The sequence below is a fragment of the Scyliorhinus canicula genome, chromosome 8 (genome assembly GCF_902713615.1).
Source record: "Scyliorhinus canicula chromosome 8, sScyCan1.1, whole genome shotgun sequence".
Lineage (NCBI taxonomy): Eukaryota > Metazoa > Chordata > Chondrichthyes > Carcharhiniformes > Scyliorhinidae > Scyliorhinus > Scyliorhinus canicula.
This window is the reverse complement of record NC_052153.1, coordinates 166,661,764-166,681,206: the sequence shown is the minus strand read 5'-3', so window position 1 is coordinate 166,681,206 and position 19,443 is coordinate 166,661,764. Positions and strand designations below refer to the sequence as shown.

At 47.6% G+C, this 19,443-nt stretch overlaps 1 protein-coding gene across 1 annotated transcript; it reads left to right on the top strand.

Annotated features, from left to right (window-relative positions):
* Positions 1-8,502: 8,502 nt before the first annotated feature.
* On the top strand, positions 8,503-19,274 carry slc25a4 (solute carrier family 25 member 4). The gene is made up of 4 exons (XM_038805661.1): positions 8,503-8,725; positions 12,167-12,653; positions 14,799-14,939; positions 18,643-19,274. Exons 1-4 carry the CDS (start codon positions 8,615-8,617, stop codon positions 18,798-18,800), a joined length of 897 nt encoding a protein of 298 aa, XP_038661589.1. The 5' UTR covers positions 8,503-8,614; the 3' UTR covers positions 18,801-19,274.
* The last annotated feature ends 169 nt before the right edge of the window (positions 19,275-19,443 follow it).

Genomic DNA, 19,443 nt, shown 5'->3' with positions numbered 1-19,443 from the left:
AGGGGGGGGGTGTCAACGAGAGATGGGGGGGGGGGGAGAACTGGTGGTATGAGTAGTAAGGAGAGAAGGAAAAAAAATGTATCCCTGGCTTCCCACTGGCCCAGACATTTAACAACAGTACCTAGTGTCCATACAAGGTCCATGGTGGTACTGAAAGTTAAATGGTGGTGGAGACGCCATGGATGGGGGAGGGGTGGCCTGGGTGGGGCACTGGGGGAAAAAGAACGGGGGGGGGGTCTGTGGTGAAGGGGGGGAGGGCCGCACGCCGGCGGGTGCCAGGTCCCGGAGGGAGACCATGTCCTGCCGACCTTCGGGGTACTCCACGTACGCATACAACGGGTCGGACTTGTGCACCCGCATATGCTTCCGGAGCAAGATGGGTCCGGGGGCGGCCAGCCACGTCGGGAGAGGGGATCCGGAGGACGACTTCCTGGGGAAAACAAGAAGACGTTCATGAGGTGTCTGATTTGTTGTGGTACAGAGGAGTGAGCAGATAGAATGTAGGGCATCGGGGATAACCTCTTGCCATCGGGAAATAGGGAGATCTCTGGACCAGAGGGCCAGTAGTATGGTCTTCCAGATGTACCATTCTTCCGCTCGACCTGTCTGTTACCCCGAGGGTTATAGCTGGTCGTCCTGCTAGAGGCAATGCCCCTGCTGAGCAGGAATTGACGCAGCTCGTCGTTCATAAAGGAGGACCCCCGATCGCTATGCATGTACGCGGGGTAGCCGAACAGGGAGAAGATGGAGAGAAAGGCCTTAATGACGGTCGATGTGGTCATGTCGGGGCAGGGAATGGCGAAGGAGAAGCGGGAGTATTCATCGATTACCATCAGGAAGTAAATGTTGCGGTTGCTAGAGGGAAGGGGACCCTTGAAGTCAATGCTGAGACGTTCGAAGGGGCGGGATGCTTTGATCAGATGCGCGCGCTCGGGGCGGTAGAAGTGCTGTTTGCACTCTGCGCAGATGTGTCAGTCACGGGTTACTGTCCTGACTTCCTCGGTGGAGAAGGGCAGGTTGCGGGCCTTAATGAAATAGTAGAAATGGGTCACCCCTGGATGGCAGAGGTCCGCGTGGAGGGAGCGGAGGCGGTCTATCTGCGCGCTGGCGCAGGTACCGCGGGACAGGGCATCAGGAGGCTCATTGAGCTTCCCAGGACGATACAGGATATCGTAGTTGTACATGGACAACTCGATCCGCCACCGTAAGATCTTGTCGTTCTTAATCTTGCCCCTCGGTGCATTATCGAACATGAAGGCCACTGACCGTTGGTCTGTGAGGAGGGTAAACTTCCTGCCGGCCAAATAGTGCCTCCAATGTCGCACAGCTTCGACTATGGCCTGGGCTTCCTTTTCCACTGAGGCGTGGCGGAGTTCGGAAGCCTGGAGGGTTCTGGAGAAGAAGGCCACGGGTCTGCCCGCTTGGTTCAGGGTGACCGCCAGAGCTACTTCTGATGCGTCGCTCTCGACCTGGAAGGGGAGGGACTCATCGATGGCGTGCATCGTGGCCTTTGCGATGTCCGCTTTGATGCGGCTAAAAGTCTGGCAGGCCTCTGACGATGGCGGGAAGGTCGTGGACTGAATGAGGGGACAGGCCTTATCGGCGTAATTGGGAACCCATTGGGCGTAGTAAGCGAAGAAACCCAGGCAGCGTTTAAGGGATTTGGGGGTATTGGGGAGAGGGAGTTCCATCAGGGGGCGCATGCGTTCGGGGTCGGGGCCTATCACTCCGTTACGCACTACATAGCCGAGGATGGCTAGGCGGTCGGTGCTGAACACGCACTTATCCTTATTGTAAGTTAGGTTAAGGAGGTTTGCGGTTTGGAGGAATTTCCGGAGGTTGGTGTCATGGTCCTGCTGGTCGTGGCCGCAGATGGTGACATTATCGAGGTACGGGAAGATAGCCCGTAATCCGTACTTGTCGACCATTTGGTCCATCTCCCGTTGGAAGACCGAGACCCCATTTGTGACACCAAATGGAACCCTGAGGAAGTGGTAGAGGCGCCCATCAGCCTCGAACACGGTGTACTTGCGGTCACTCGCGCGGATGGGGAGCTGGTGATAAGCGGACTTGAGGTCCACAGTGGAGAAGACTTTGTATTTCGCAATCTCGTTTACCACGGCGGAAATACGGGGGAGAGGATACGCGTCCAGTTGCGTAAACCAGTTGATAGTCTGGCTGTAGTCGATGACCATCCGGTTTTTCTCGCCAGTCCGGACCACCAGCACTTGGGCTCGCCAGGGACTGTTGCTGGCCTCGATGACCCCTTCCTTCAGAAACCTCTGGACCTCGGACCTGATGAAGGTCCGGTCCTGGGCGCTGTACCGTCTGCCCCGGGTCGCGACGGGTTTGAAATCGGGGGTGAGATTAGCAAACAAGATGGCGGTGCCCAGGAGTTGCATGTGGAGTCGGGGCCCCAAGATGGCGGCGCCCGGGACCCGCACGTGGAGTCGGGACCCCAAGATGACGGCGCCCAGGGCCCGCACGTGGCGTCCGGGGCCCAAGATGGCGGCGCCCGCGGGACCCTCGTGGTTGCTGGGGGCGGGGTTAGCAGTGCCGACGGGCCGATCGGAGCGGCTGAGAGCGGGGGCAGAGAGGTGCGCAGGGGCCCGGGGGCGGGGGGGGAGATGGCGCGGTGCGCTGGAAGGGCCCGGAAGAGGAGATCCCCGGTCGCTGCGCGGCACAGCAGCGACCGATTTGGCCTGGCAGACCGACGAAAAATGGCCCTTCTTCCCGCAGCTCTTACAAAGAGCAGAATGGGCTGGGCAGCGCGGGCGAGGGTGTTTGGCGAACCCACAGAAATAGCAGCGGGGCCCCGCGGACTTGTCGGGGCGTCCCGCGGCGCAGGCCTGAGGGGGGTCGGGAGCAGCGGATGGCGGTGGGGAAGCGTGCCAGGAGGCCCAGGGCGCTGCAGAGCGGCTGGGGACGTAGGCGCGGGCGTTTAAGTCGGCGACCTCCAGGGAGGTGGAGAGAGTCCGTGCCTCTGTTAGCCTGAGGTTGTCTTTTTCCAGCATCCGCTGGCGGATAGCGGCAGACTGCATCCCAGCCACGTAAGCATCTCTGATCAAAAGTTCCATGTGCTCAGTGGCTGAAACTTGGAGGCAGGTGCAATTCCTCCCCAGGACAGCGAGGGCCTGGTAAAAATCGTCTAAGGACTCACCAGGGAACTGTTGTCTGGTAGCCAGCAGATGTCGGGCGAACACTCTGTTTACCGGCTTAAGAAACTGTCCTTTCAGCTTATTCATGGCCACGCGTACTCTTTTTCTTCCCCTATCATCACGTAGGCCGCCATGCCCACGCTGGAATGGAGAATATGAAGCTTCTGTGCCATGGGGGTGGGGCTGCTTGCGGACGCCAGGTAACCATCGAAACACGCCAGCCAATGCTTGAAGATTTCCGATGCATTCTGAGTTTGCGGGCTGATGCGGAGGCATTCAGGCTTGATCCGGAGCTCCATCTTCAAATTTCTAGCGGATTAAATTGATGTACCATCAATTGAACGCGAGACGAGTTGCTGGACAAAAGTATGTCTTTAATCAGCTAGATGTTAGCTCTGTGGTCGATTACAGTATAAGGACGACCGCCGGGAGTACTGGGTATTTATATCCCGCCCTGGAGGCGGGGTTAACACAGCCTCTCGACCAATCGGGGAGCCGTCACATGACTGGTCTCAATCAACCGGTTGAGAGGCACATGACCGACCAGGGCCAATGGTAAGCCGGTGTTCTGCACCAATGGCAGGCAGCTATGCTAATCATACCACCACACACAGTAACTTCATTGAAGCCTACTCGTGACAATAAGCGATTTTCAATTCCCAGCCTCTGATCTGCTGTTGTAGCCGCAGTATGGGTGGTCCACTTCAGCTTCTGGTCAATGGTAACCTCCAGAATGATGACAGTGGGAGATTCAGCAATGGTAATGCTACTGAATGTCACGGGGAGTTGGATAGATTCTCTTTTGTTGGAGATGGTTATTATTTGGCACTTGTGTGGCATGAATGTTACTTACCATTTATCAGCCCAAGCCAGAATGTGGTCCATAACTTACTGCATTCGGACATGGACTGCTTCGTTATCTGAGGATTCGTGAATGGTGCTGAACCAGTGCAATCATCAGGGAACATCCCCTCTTACAACCTTATGATGGAGAGAAGCTTATTGATGAAGCAGCTGAAGATAGTTGAGCCGAGGACACTACCCTGAGGAACTCCTGCAGTGATGTCCTGGGACTGAGCCTCCAATAGCAACACCCATCTATCTTCCTTTGTGCCAGGTATGACTCCAATCATCGAGAGTTCCCCTCCCCCGATTCCCATTTGACTCCTTGATGCCAGACTCAGTCAAATGCTACTTCGATGTCAAGGACAGTCACTCTCACCTCACCTCCTGAGTTCAGCTCTTTTATCCATGCCTGGACCAAGGCTGTAATAAAGCCAAAATCGAGTGTCCCTGGTGGAATAAAACTGAGCATCAGTGAGCAGGCCACTGCTGTCTATGTATCACATGATAACACTGTTGACACCTTATATTACTTTTGCGAATGAGGGAGAGCAGACTGATGAGGCAGTCAAGTGCTGAATTGGATTGCAGTATCTTGGTGCACTTTCTTAATTCACACTACCCCTAGTGTTGCTTATGTGCATTTGTCAGCTCCGTGGGTGCATCAATAAAGTCAGCCAAGTTCTTCATCACGCAATCCACAGAGATTTGTGAATCGGACTTTTCTCAAATGTTGCTGTCTCATTACTTTCCAGTTTTACACTTTCCGCTGCCGAGTAACAACATCTCTGGTGGTTAACTGACCGGTTAGCTATCTGAGGAATATGAAAACTGAATTATTACATGGCAATATGTTTGACTACTTTCTTTCCCGTCAGCTATTGGAATATCCAAAATTTGATGAGGCAAAATTGCTCTCACCCATTTTAACCAGTAAAAAAAATCAATCTAATTATGATGACATAAACATGTCAACTGGTAAATGGTTCACTATGTTACTGTTTACGTGTAGAGTTTTAAGAAAATGTTGGTTTGTTTTTTAAGTCAATACTTTGTTTCTGACCCTTCCGATAGACCATGCCTCGTCAGCTCCCTGGATCAGCAAGGGGCACATCTGGTACTCTGGATCTCCAGGGCAGCACAGTGGCACAGTAGTTGGCACTGCTGCCTCACAGCACCAGGGATCCGGGTTCGATTCCGACCTCGGGTGAGTGTGGAGTTTGCATATTCTCCCCGTTTCTGCGTGGGTTTCCTCCAGGTGCTACGGTATCCTCCCACAGTCCAAAGATGTGCAGGTTAGGCGGATTGGCTATGCTAAATTGCCCCTAGGTGGGGCTACAGAGATAGGGTGAGGGAGTGGGCCTCTGTGGAGTGCTCTTTTGAAGGGTTGGCGCAGACTTGATGGGCCGAATGGCCCCTTCTGCACTGTAGGGATTCTATAATCAACTACTCCAATGAATCTGGTGAGAAGCTTCACAAAACTGTTTGCTGTCCACATGGCCTTCTAGGAGATGCTGGCAGGAGGTAGATATTGGTCAAGTAACTCTCCCTCCGAGTTTCTCCCTGCTTCTTGCTGCCCCCTTGTTGGGAGCTTTAGTTAGGGCCTGCTCTGTGCCCTTCGTAAGGGGTGCTGGATGCAGCTTCTCAGGCAATGTCAAATTCGCTTTCAATGTCACTGGCAGCTGTGTGTGCATGACACGACAAACAGGTTGATTTCCAGCCTGCAAGTCCTTTCGATATGCATGAGGACAGACAGTAAGAGTGGGAGAGTTTTCTGGTCAGCCGTCTTGCCAAAAGCAATGGTGAACCACTGCAGTACTTGGCCAAGCACAACCATGGACTGTTGCTCTGTTTCGGTCCCAACAGCGTCGCCAATACTGTGGGTATTTCTATTTATCTTACTGAACCACAAGCCTTCCCTTATATCGATCAAATCACCACACAACCAGCTAGTTCGTTCAAAAGATGGTTCATTTACATACACAAGAGTTATCTCAACATGAAAACACAATATCTACCACGAGTTAAACTACACCTATCAGCTACAATAATCTATACTTAACCTCAGGGCAACCGGCACTGTGCAAATGGATAAGGCCTTTATCTGGATTTCACTTGGCTGGTTCTAAGAAAGTGGCTCTGTCTCTGCTGGGCTCATCCATCAGGTATCGATCATTGGTCTTGAATTTGGCTGGCTGGGGGCAGCACGGTAGATAGCACAATCGCTTCACAGCTCCAGGGTCCCAGGTTCAATTCCGGCTTGGGTCATTGTCTGTGCGGAGTCTGCACATCCTCCCCGTGTGTGCGTGGGTTTCCTCCAGGTGCTCCGGTTTCCTCCCACAGTCCAAAGATGTACAGGTTAGGTGGATTGGACATGATAAATTGCCCTTAGTGTCCAAAATTGCCCTTAGTGTTGGGTGGGATTTCTGGGTTATGGGGATAGGGCGGAGGTGTTAACCTTGGGTAGGGTGCTCTTTCCAGGAGCCGGTGCAGACTCGATGGGCCGAATGGCCTCCTTCTGCACTGTAAATTCTATGATTTCTATTAATTAGGTTGGCATAGGCCGGATCCAAACAACACATGGCTGTGTCCTCTCTTATCCCTTTGGGATTTTGTGCTCTTTGGGGCGGTCCTTAACCTTGGACCCAATAGTTCGACAGGGCTCTGATCACTCTCTTTGATTTTGGCTAATAAAGGGGCGGGTGCTTTGGTAGCTGGGCGGGTCCTTACCTGTCACTGACCTTGGCAGTTGTGCTTTCGGAGTAAGGGAAGTGGCGCCGATCAGTCAGTCGATGTACCGGTTGCTTCATTGGAGTTCTATTGTCCTGGGAAAATGGGCCATTAAAATTCAAACGAGCGGGGGTTTCAATCAGGTCTCTTACCTGTGTTTTAGATACACATGGGCTGTGTATCTGTTGGGAGTCCTGGGTTTGGCCATAATTCCCATGGTCCTTTGCAGGACCAATTCAACACAAGCTCGTGGCCGCCACTGGTCGATTTGACCATGGTGCCTGCAGGATGTTGCACATGTTAGGGTTTTTTTTTGCTGTAACCTGTGCAGCAAGTCCGCAGCAGCCATTCACCCTCACGCTGGCACCATACCTCCCTGGATATAATGATAATTTATTGTCACAAGTAGGCTTCAATGAAGTTGCTCTGAAAAGCCGCTAGTTGCCACATTCCGGCACCTGTTTGGGGAGACCAGTACAGGAATTGAACCAGTACAGGAATTGAACCCGCATTGCTGGCATAGTTCTGCATTGCAAGCCAGCTGTTTAGCCCACTGTGCTAAACCAGCCCCCAATCTGATATCTGAGTTAAGGAGATCTTAACCACGTTTAGATGCCATCGATTGAAGTTTGCATACCACAGGTGTTTTTACATCCTCATCATGCAGGGCCGTGCATTCAATCTGCACAGAGAGTGAGTGCTGCGGGAGGCATTCCAACCCTGGATCTCGCCGCCTGCTCAGCGCCAGCTTTTTTCCAATTGGCTGTGGAAATCCTTGCTCCGCCCTACAAAGCATTACGGTGACCTCCAGCCGCCCGCTGCAGACCAGCCGGACCGGGCCCCCCTCCTGCTGGAGGGCCAAATACAGACTGACCACATACCGTTCAGGGTTTACAGGACAAATGCAAAGTCAAAGGCGGCAACTTCAATCCAACCGATTTCCCGCAGATCACTGCAGTTAAATTGGCAGGTCGGACATAATCTGTGGAGAGAGAAGCTTTGACAAGAGCCACCCAGCCGTACAAACGTTAGCTCCCTGCTCTGTCCACAGATGCTGCCAGCCCTGCTGAGATTGCCAAGCATTTTCTGTGTTTTTCGTTTTGAATTGAGGTCCACTCGCACTTTCTCCCTCCCCGGGCATTTCTTTCCAATCTCACGCCTCTGACTAAACTGGAGTCACACGCTAATGTCTGTCCATGTGTTTGCACAGTGCCTGGCTGTTATTTTAACTCGCCACCATGTCCAGCATTTGGAAAGAGCAGCCAACCTCTCACTTTTGACCGACCGCCCATCATTGCACCAAAGCCCAACTGCTTTCCAAAGTAATGGTCAGAAAGTGCAAATTAATCTCAAAAGATTTTTTAAAAATCAGAAAAACGCAAAAAAAAGTTAAACAAATAATTAAGGCAATCATATCGTCGAGGCTGACTACTTTTTCGACCTTATTTTCACTTTTTAACAAGTTTTTTTTTGGAGACTGGGTTAACTTAAATTGTGAATTAAAAACAGAACTTCTTGGGGGGGGGGGGGGGGAATTGATGGTTAAATATTTGGCCAAATTAAACCCAGTGTTTGTACCATCGGGTCGAACCACATTGCAGCTATTTCCACTCGGTCCTGATCAAACATGTCCTTTAAATGTCCCCAGTGTAACTTTGATACCTTCTTCTGACAGCCATGGCGCCCCTCCTGAACTGTGACACCACGGGAAATTTATGGAGGGGCGCCCAATGCGGACTGTGCCCCCCTCTCGCGATACATAGGATGCTTATATTAGGTGTGAGGGAGGAGCGGCGTCCATTTGGTCCGCCGCGAATACCCCGGAGGTTGCTGCTGCTGCTGTACCAGCGGGTCTCCTTCTCAGGAAAAGCTCTGCTCCCAAGATGGGTGACTACGCCATCAGCTTCCTCAAGGACTTTCTGACGGGCGGGATTGCCGCTGCCATCTCCAAGACAGCAGTGGCCCCCATCGAGAGGGTGAAATTGCTGCTCCAGGTGAGAGGGGTAGAGTTTGTGTATATATACCGTTATGTATGTTTAACATGGAGTGGTAAATCCTAAAACGGCCATCTCCCCCCCCCCCCCCCCACAACGTGACAACACCGACTCTAGCCGAGTGGGCAACAAGTTTGCTAACTGGTTTGGCCCACACTCTGAACTGGCTGGCTATAAAAAGAAACCAGCGTCTCACTGGGATTGTTTTCCACTTCTGTTTTTAGAATCAGACGTTTGAAGCCAAAGTTTCGCCTCCCTCCCCCCCCCCCCCCCTCCTCCCCATCCCAGTAAATCCCCCCCCCCCAATCCCAGTAAATCCCCCCCCCAATCCCAGTGAATCCCCCCCCCCCCAATCCCAGTGAATCCCCCTCCTCCCCATCCCAGTGAATCCCCCTCCTCCCCATCCCAGTGAATCCCCCTCCTCCCCATCCCAGTGAATCCCCCTCCTCCCCATCCCAGTGAATCCCCCGCCACTTTGTCACCACCAACCTCTGCCGGCAGCAGTTTTGCTGGAGGGGGTGTTGGGGGACACTCCTCCTCCCACCCCCCAGGTTTGGCTACGCTTGGATTGTCCAGCCGGTTTATTAAACATAAAGCACAAGGGGAGGGGAGGTTTGTAACCGACACCGGGTCACAGTTTTACAAGGAGGAGCCGTGGCAATGTCCATCCTGAAGCCCAGTGACATCCAATGCCGCAGATCACCCCAATCTCTTCACAGGAGCATGTTACTGGATGTGGCTTCCATAGGGGACAGGGGTGGAGGGGGCCATCCCAAAATGTTTTGCACCAATCGTTTGAGTGGATTTTTCCTCTGAGGGGGGGTAACCGGATAACTGCAGAGGTCATCACCACAGGACAGGAAGAAGGCAGCTCACCACCACCTTCTCAAGGGCAAATAGACATGAGCTATAAATACTGACCCAATCGAAGCCCACATCCCATATAGGAACTATTAAAAAAAATGTAGAACATTCAGCAAGAAATCCAATGGGAAATTCAGAGTAAACTAAGCACGGAGTTTTGGGAATGTGGAACTCGCTTCCACTGGGAGTGGTTGAAGGGAGATGGGAGAAAAGGTTTAATCTCTGTCCATCACCTGGGTCTACAAGTGGAGACGGATACAGTCCTGGCTGCAGCAAAGTGATGGATAGGTGAGCTTCGGGGCTGATTCATCTCAAACCGGGGGGAGCAGGTGCCTTGTTACATGAGTTATTTGCTAGCTGGTCAAATATGCGCAGGGAAGCGAGCACTGACTACAATGGGCTTGATGCTGGAATTCAGTGAGCCGAGCTGGGACTGACTCTCCGAGCCTGCTCTCCTCCACCCAGGGCTCTCCTTCCAAAGTAACCCCCTCACTCAGTGAAAGTGTATCAGTTATTTTGGATGGTGTTGGGAGGGGCCAGCGTGGTGTTTACATTGACAAATATTCGCTTTGAATCAAGCCGGTGCCATTTATACAGCCTTTTTATTTGATCAGAGGAGAAGTTTAGCTACTTTTGGTCGCCTTTTAAGCCATTTCAGCCTCCAGAGCAGAGGTCACCGGCCCGTTTAGTTATTTCTTGCACAAGTCAAAAAAATACTGCCGGCTGCTGGAAACCTGAACTGAAAACAGGGACATGTTGGAACCACTCAGCCGGTGTGGCAGCTTCTGTGGAGTGCTCTGGTGAGAGGTCACAGCCCAGAACTCTGTGTCCCTCTCTTCACAGATGCTGCCCGACCTGCTGACTATTTCTTGGCATGTTTCTGTCTTCATACATATACCACCTCAGCAGCCTATACTTTCCACTTGTTCACAAGATGGCATGAAAAATGTAGGTTCTTTCAGAATCCCAATTCCACCCTCTTCTCCATATGTCACCTGGAAGGTGCTTGAATTGATCCAGTGTCCCACCCTAAAATGCCCTTCTGTGTAAAGAAATCTTTTCTGACCGAAACTTGAATTCCATAGTCCGGAATCTCAGAATTTTACAGCACAGAAAGAGACTCCTCCCTCAGCCCATCGTGCCTGTGCCTGCCATCAAGCACCGATCTATTCTATTCCCACTTTCCTGCACTTCATCCGTAGCTTTGTGTGCTGGCGTTTCAAGTGCTCATCTAAATGTTTCTTCGATATTGTGAGGGTTCCTGCCCCACTATCCTTTCAGACAGTGAGTTCCAGGTTCCCACCGCCCTTTGGATGAAAACGTTTTTCCTCAAATCCCCTTTAAATCTCCTGCCTATCAACTTACCTTTAGGCTCTCTGGTTATTGCCCCAAAAGACCATACGTAATAGGAACAGGAGTGGGCCGTTTGGCCCCTCAAGCCTGCTCCGCCATCGAGTAGAACCATGGCTGATCCAACATTCCTCATGCCCACTTTCCTGCCCTTTTCCTTAACTAAGGGAAGGGTTTCTTCTGACCTACCCTTTTCTTCCTATCTACATCCTTCACAATTTTGTACAATTATGCCCGATGGTCTTGTGTCTGTTGCTTCGGCAGAGCTATCAACATTGTCTAAGATTTGCTTTCACTCTCTCATACCTCAACAATGTATCTGTTTCCTATGTGTAGACAGAGAGAGCTCCTCACAATTTTCAGATTGTTGAGCTTTCCTCTTCAACAGTTTGGAGGACTCCTCACTTTGCTGTGACAAATTCCTGCAGGATTCCAGGGGAAGGAGTTTAGCATCAGCATGACCTCTGGGTTTAAGCTACTCTTCGCCATTGTGTATATAACGTTGAGTGCGGAGCGAATAGAATGTTTCTTGGGTGTTTTCCAACTTTTTCCCAGGTCTCTTGTTGTCTCGGTCCCACTTCAGCAGCTTAGCCCCCCCCCCCAATCTTTTTACAAAACTGATATAGGGTTTACGCAGTAAAACATTTGAATATGTATCCTCTGGAAGGACAGTTTGAAAAGGTGACAGTGAAGGTCAGCTTCCGCTTTAACTGTTTGACCTTGCTGTTTAATTTTAACCAGAGGGAATAATTAGATACGTAGGAGGTGGGTAACATGATCGTTACATCAGGAGCTCATCATGGTTGTGGGTGGGGAAATCATGTGTCAAATCCAGACCAGGTCTTAAGCCGATTTCGTGACAAAACATTTGTTGTGATCCAAGGGACAGTTGCTTTTTTAATGGATTGAGATGCACCAGAAACCGACTTGGTGCAGCCATATAAACACTGCATTTACAATAGCAGGTCAGAGGCTGGGAGTCCTGTACACAGTAACACACCTCCTGAACCCCCAATGCCTGTCCACAAAATTCCTCTTTCTTTCCATATTCCAGAATTCCCACCAACCTAGCCACGCACTCTGCTGTTGATCCTGTAACATTCCTTGGATTATTTTTTTAAGGGCTATTTTGTAATGACAGTTAATATGAGGACGAATCAAAAACAGCAACCCCTAAATGGGCCTGCGATAACGATAATTTCTTAACTTTTGTTTGAACTCCTTCAGGTGCAACATGCCAGCAAGCAGATTACAGTAGAAACACAGTACAAGGGCATCATAGACTGTGTGGTCCGTATTCCGAAAGAGCAGGGATTTATATCATTTTGGCGTGGGAACTTGGCCAACGTGATCAGATACTTCCCAACTCAGGCTCTCAACTTCGCCTTCAAGGACAAGTACAAGACGATCTTCCTCGGAGGTGTCGATAGGAAGACACAGTTCTGGCGTTACTTTGCTGGGAACCTGGCCTCGGGGGGAGCAGCCGGAGCCACCTCACTCTGTTTCGTCTACCCGCTGGACTTTGCCCGAACGCGGCTGGCAGCTGATGTGGGCAAGGGCCTGAATGAGAGAGAGTTCACTGGTCTGGCCAGCTGCATCACCAAGATCTTTAAATCAGATGGCCTCAAGGGCCTCTACCAGGGATTCAGCGTCTCAGTCCAAGGCATCATCATCTATCGAGCTGCCTACTTTGGTGTCTACGATACTGCGAAAGGTGAGAAGAAAGCTGCATGGGCTAGCAGCCAGCTATGACCTGAATATTTCAGGACACAGGTTAGTGTGTATGTGTTGGGAATATTTCAGGACACAGGTTAGTGTGTCTGTGTTGGAATATTTCAGGACATAAGTTAGTGTGTATGTGATGGAATATTTCGGGACACTGTAACCTCTGTCATAAAATATTCCAACACATGCACACTGACCTGTGTCCTGAGATATTCCAATACATACTCACTAACCGGTAACCCAAAATATTCCAACACCTACACACTGACCTGTGTCCTGACATATTCCAATACATACTCACTAACCGGTAACCCGAAATATTCCAACACATACACACTGACCTGTGTCCTGACATATTCCAATACATACTCACTAACCGGTAACCCAAAATATTCCAACACGTACACACTGACCTGTGTCCTGACATATTCCAATACATACTCACTGACCGGTAACCCGAAATATTCCAACACATACACACTGACCTGTGTCCTGACATATTCCAATACATACTCACTAACCGGTAACCCAAAATATTCCAACACATACACACTGACCTCTGTCCTGACATATTCCAATACATACTCACTAACCGGTAACCCAAAATATTCCAACACATACACACTGACCTGTGTCCTGACATATTCCAATACATACTCACTGACCGGTAACCCGAAATATTCCAACACATACACGCTGACCTGTGGCCTTACATATTCTCAACACATACTCACTAACCGGTAACCCGAAATATTCCAACACATACACACTGACCTGTGTCCTGACATATTCCAATACATACTCACTAATCTGTGTTCTGAAATATTCCAATACATACACACTAACCTGTGTCCCGTAATATTCCAACACAGTAACCACAATGATTTTAATTTATAATGATGCATTTGAAAGATCATCGTCATCAAAATTAGATAAACGCAGAAATGAAATTTTAAATTAAAACTCGTGGATTATTTTCGTTTTTAAAAAAACCCAGACCTCATCAATCTCATCAGTCACATTGTGGAAGTTTGGACTCCAGTTCTGCTAAGATATTTTAGAATACCCCCCCCCCCCCCCCCCCCCCCCCCCCCCCACTCCTTTGGTCAATGTTTGTAACTTTTACATACTTTCCTCGCTGGCTTTAACTTTCCAGGCAATGTAAGCAATCTATTTTCAATAAAAAGTTATGATCACCTATTTCATGTAACTCTGCGCCATGCCAGGGGAGGGGGTGGGGTCACCCCACCCAATACCCCACCCAATACAAATTGCCTTTTTCTGCAGTTCTCAAGGTCAATCAAACACTATTCACACAAAGGCAGTGTCCTAGCTATCGTCATTAACCAGTGTTAAAAATGTATTTGCAAGAAAAATATAAGAGCAAGGAGGTTGTAATGAGTTGTATAAAACACTGGTTAGGCCATAACTTGGGTACTGTGTGCAGTCATGGTTGCCACACCATAGGAAGGAAATGATTGCACTAGAGAGGAGATTAACCTGGATCTTACCTGGGCTGAAGCGTTTCAGCTATCAAGAGTTAATTAGGCGGGTTCATTTTCCTTGGAGCAGAGAAAGGCTGAGGGGGTCCTGATTGAGGTGGACAAAATTGAGGGACATAGGTCGGGCAGATAGAAGAAACTATTCCCCTTGGTAGAGGGGCCAATAACCAGGGGTATAGATTTAAGGTAAGGGGCAGGAGATTTAGCGGGAATTTGAGGAAATGCTTTTTCACCCAGAGGGGGTTGAAATCTTAAACTCACTGTCTGAAAGGGCGGTAGAGGCAGGAACCCTCAACATTTAAGAAGCATTTAGATAAGCACTTGAAATTTCTTGGCGTACAATTATTGGAAAATGGGATCGGAATAGTTAGCTGCTTGTTGGCTGGGGCACATATGATGGGCCAAAGGCTGGTACGGATTCCCGTAACAGCCTCCCCGGACAGGCGCCGGAATGTGGCGACTAGAGGCTTTTCACAGTAACTTCATTGAAGCCTACTCGTGACAATAAGTGATTTTCATTTCATTTCAAAGGCCTCTTGCTGTGCTGTAAAACTCTGAAGTTAGTCAAGTTTGTCATTTATCAATGAACATCAAACATCAAACAAATTAATTGCCTCTCAATTCATCATCAGGTATGATGCCGGATCCCAAGAACGTGCACATTCTGATCAGTTGGATGATTGCACAGAGTGTGACAGCAGTGGCTGGCCTGGTGTCCTATCCCTTTGACACTGTCCGTCGGCGCATGATGATGCAGTCAGGTCGTAAGGAAGGTAAGTGTCAATGTTAATCTGTTTTAAAAAAAAAAAATCAGTTTTCCGCAAATAAATTTAAATGACACACTCACGCATAAAATCTTTCCGCTTAATTGAATAATGAAATGATCCTTTAGGGTGTAGCAATGGCACTGACTAGAGTTATACTGCTACTTCCCCGTTCTCAACATTTCCGTTGAGACTGTGAAGCCTGTTCTAGTCACAGAGACATCAGTCACCATATGGAGTGCCAAATAGGCATTCTTCCTTCAACTGCACTTTTTAAATTAATATCCTCGTTGGGTAGTACAGAGCTTTGAAAAAAATACATTTTGTTGAAGATTTTCATATTGCACTCATCCAGACAATTGCAAGAATACCAAAGTCACAGGAAATCACAACCTCTTGGTATTAAATAAACAAAACCCTCTCCTTGACTCTGAAGAAGAGTCGCATGGACTCAAAATATAAACGCGGTTTCTCACTCCGCTAATGCTACCAAACACACTGAGGTTTTCCAGCATTCTTTGTTTTTATTTCAGATTACCACCCCCTGTAGTATTTTGCTATTTTCTTGATGAGTGCAAGAAGCAAGGCTTTGAGAAGTGTATTTTTTTCAGCAATTTAAAAAAATATATATTTTCATGGGATGTGACCAACATTTGTTGCCCGATTGAGTGGTTTGCCTAGGCCATTTCAGTTCAGTTCAGAGGAAGTTGAGAATCAACCACATTGCTATGGGTCTGGAGTCACATGTAGACCAGGCCAGGTAAGGACGGCAGAACTGTTAGTGAACCAGATGAGGTTTGAAACAATAATTAGTGATATTGCATGGTTTCCATTACTGAGACTAGCTTTCAGTTATTTGCTTGCATCTAAATTCCACCAACTGCGATGATGCAATTTGAACCCTTGCTGCCAAAGCAGCAAGTGATGTTACCTCTATGCCATCATCTCCCACTATAAAATGCAGTGATTTATATTGCAGCCTGTGACTTTAGTTTTGAAAGCCACAACAATTCGGTCCCAAGGTAAATCTAATCCAGACACCTACTGTCATGTTTATATTAGTAGATGCAGAAACACTTTTACCTGAATGCAAATGCATCTGTAGTTTATATTTATTCCAACTTGTTGCTTTCTTAACAGGTGACCCATATCTATTTTAATTTCTCCAATATTTGAAAATGCACTTGTTTTTCTTGCCCCTCTCCCCATCCCATTCTTTAGCCCAATTTGTACAATATCTTCTCGATTTATTTCTCTCTCCCGGAGGACATATTTGACCTTTGTTCAGTGCTATCCTCCATGTGCAAGATTGAGACTATTTTGCATGAGGAGCATTGTTGCAACCACTTGCATGTAACACAATGCTGTTGGTGTTGACACCAACATATTATGGTACCCAAAGGTTCCTGAGAATATTTTTTTGGTTTTATTTTTTTTAAAATTTAGAGTACCCAGTTCTTTTTTAATTGTAATTAGGGGCAATTTAACATGGCCAATTTACCTGCGCATCTTTTTGGGTTGTGGGGGAAAGACCCATGCAGACACGAGGAGAATGTGCAAACTCCACACGGACAGTGACCCGGGGCCAGGATCGAACCCGGTCCTTGGTGCCGTGAGACAGCAATGCCTGAGAATATTTATGATGCGACTTAACATGTTTGAAAGCTGGAACAAATTATAGCACAGATTGGAAATTGGGAGTTCATAGAAATAGAAACATAACTGTGTCCAGGCGTGGGCACAATAGACTAAATGGCCTTTTACCTTTGCTGCACTTCATTGCATATGTGACATTTTTCCACTTCAGTCTCCTGCTGCTCTGTGGCCTCTCGCAGCTAGATTGGCACTAATTGCTGTGGACCCAGGTTCAATAGAAATTGGGGTGAGAGAGACTGTTCAAACTCATTTCACAAATGAGCCATTTTGCAGAACCTTTACAGATGCACCATAGAAAGCATCCTATCTGGCTGCATCACAGCCTGGTATGGCAACTGCTCGGCCCAAGACCGTAAGAAACTTCAGAGAGTCGTGAACACAGCCCAGTCCATCACAGAAACCTGCCTCTCATCCATTGACTCCATCTACACCTCCCGCTGCCTGGGGAAAGCGGGCAGCATAATCAAAGATCCCTCCCACCCAGCTTACTCACTCTTCCAACTTCTTCCATTGGGCAGGAGATAAAAAAAGTCTGAGAACACGCACAAACAGACTCAAAAAAACAGCTTCTTCCCCGTTGTTGTATACCTTGTGTTGCCCTATTATGTATTTTCTTTTATTTCCTTTTCTATTCATGTACTTAATGATCTGTTGAGCTGTTTGCAGAAAAAATACTTTTCACTGTACCTCGGAACACGTGACAATAAACAAAAATCCAAATCCGCACAGGGGTGTAGGGGTGTCTTACAGGCTGTAGACAAAGGAAGTTTTCATTTAGTCACTTTGAATTGGGTTTAAATCCAGACAAGAGATGAAAATCCAGCGCTCAACCTATTGAACCAGCTAGATATTAGTCTTTAACATAAGTGGAAAATCATAAACAAACATCTTTACTATTTCTATATCCTCCATTTGGCATTACAAAAACTTTAATTTTATAGAATTGCTACAATAAAAATCATTCATTGGTGGGTTAGAAAAAGGTGAAAAGTACCTTTATTTGATACATTTTGTTGGACACATGAAAACACCAGTTAACACTAAATAAACATGATGCTTTTCAGAACATTATTGAAGTATCTAATAAGCACATTGCCTACCATCACCTACACCAAGTAGACGCCACCCTGGGCAATAAATACATTGAAAAACAATTTATTATATGCTCCAGAGTTCCTGGAAGAGTGGATTATCAACATACCAGTTACACAAATAATTATGCTGTTCAAGTGATTGTTATAAATTATTTAAATTAATTATCTTTTAATAATTTTTATTGTCACAAGTAGGCTTACACTAACACTGCAATGAAGTTACTGTGAAAAGCCCCTAGTCGTCACGCTCTGGCGCCTGTTAGGGTACACTGAGGGAGAATTCAGAATGTCCAAATTACCTAGCAGCACTTCTTTCGGGACTTATGGGAGGAAACCGGAGCACCCAGAGGAAACCCGCGCAGCCACGTGGAGAATGCGCAGACTCTGCACAGACAGTGACCCAAGCCGGGAATCGAACCTGGGACACTGGTGCTGTGAAGCAACAGTGCTAACCACTGTGCTACCATGCTGCCCAATGTTCTCTTGTTTGATTCATCAGTTAAATTATAATGTTGCACTTATTCCATCATATTCATTATTGTGCATTCTTAAAAAAGAGGAAATCTGACATTAAGATCATGCCTTTTATCCTGTGCCCAAAGGCAGGTTCTTGCCTCAATGCCTGCTGGTGCTTAACCCTGAGCTATTTTCTTGGCAGTTTGCCATTTTCTTCCACTCTCAAGTGCAGGGTGAAGAGTCTACATCAGCTGGAATGGGAATCAAACTCTCACTTTGGTGTTAACCAGAAACACACACTAGCTATCTAGCTAACTGGCTCGCCTATGTTAACGAACTATAGGCACAGAAAATACTGTAGTAACCAGTGATTGAGTTACACATGTAGTAACATTGGCCTGAGAGAAGAAACATTGGGATCCGTTATTCTTTGCCAGTAAATAAAGTATATTTTGCAGTGAGTGAATAATACGTATTCTAACATTGCTGTTGTAATGTCTTAACAGCTGATATTATGTACAAGGGCACAATTGAATGCTGGAGGAAGATTGCAAAAGATGAAGGAGGTAAAGCATTCTTCAAAGGTGCCTGGTCGAATGTATTGAGAGGAATGGGTGGTGCCTTCGTACTGGTACTGTATGATGAAATCAAAAAATATGTCTAAGGTCCAACTCCCTCACTCCACTGAAAACTATACAAAGTTAGAAAACTGTAATATATTGTAGCAGGAACAATGGTTTCAACAATCATGACTGTACCTTTTGAGGATTCGGATATCTGAACAAAAGCAGTTGCAGGTTGGGGAATCAAAACAAATGTGAACGGGATTTATGCATTAATAAACATTCAAGGTCAGCCTTTGGGTTTGTGATCCATGTATTAAATTCCATAGCCTTATCCCCATGCAAACTGTACATATTTTACTCATGGTTTTACCAGTTTTTTTGTGGGTGGTGATGAATTTCTGCATTTAATACACGTACTCCATGAATGGTTATATTCTAATTTCTACAGATATGCACATTGTTTAGAAATGATCCTAACCAAACAAATGTATTTATGGTCCTAACTAAATCAAATGTATTTATTAAGACTGTCTAATGTACACGGTTTTCAATAAAACTCCATCTTGAACTGGGTTGTGCTGCTACTTTTTGACAACTTTGAAATATGTATATTGTTGTGAATATGGGTGTGTGCTTTTAAGCCGCCTTATGTACCCATTGGTGAATCAAGAAGGGTCGGTGCAAACCCAATGGGCCTCCTCCACTGTTGGGATTCTATGATTCTAAGAATAGAATTATAGC

What these genes read in the sequence shown, in the direction of transcription:
- slc25a4 (XM_038805661.1), top strand. Translation starts at nt 8,615, where the DNA reads ATGGGTGACTACGCCATCAGCTTCCTCAAGGACTTTCTGACGGGCGGG. An exon ending in TGTCTACGATACTGCGAAAG is followed by an intron (nt 12,654 to 14,798) that starts GTGAGAAGAAAG and finishes ATTCATCATCAG; the next exon opens with GTATGATGCCGGATCCCAAG. An exon ending in GCAGTCAGGTCGTAAGGAAG is followed by an intron (nt 14,940 to 18,642) that starts GTAAGTGTCAAT and finishes ATGTCTTAACAG; the next exon opens with CTGATATTATGTACAAGGGC.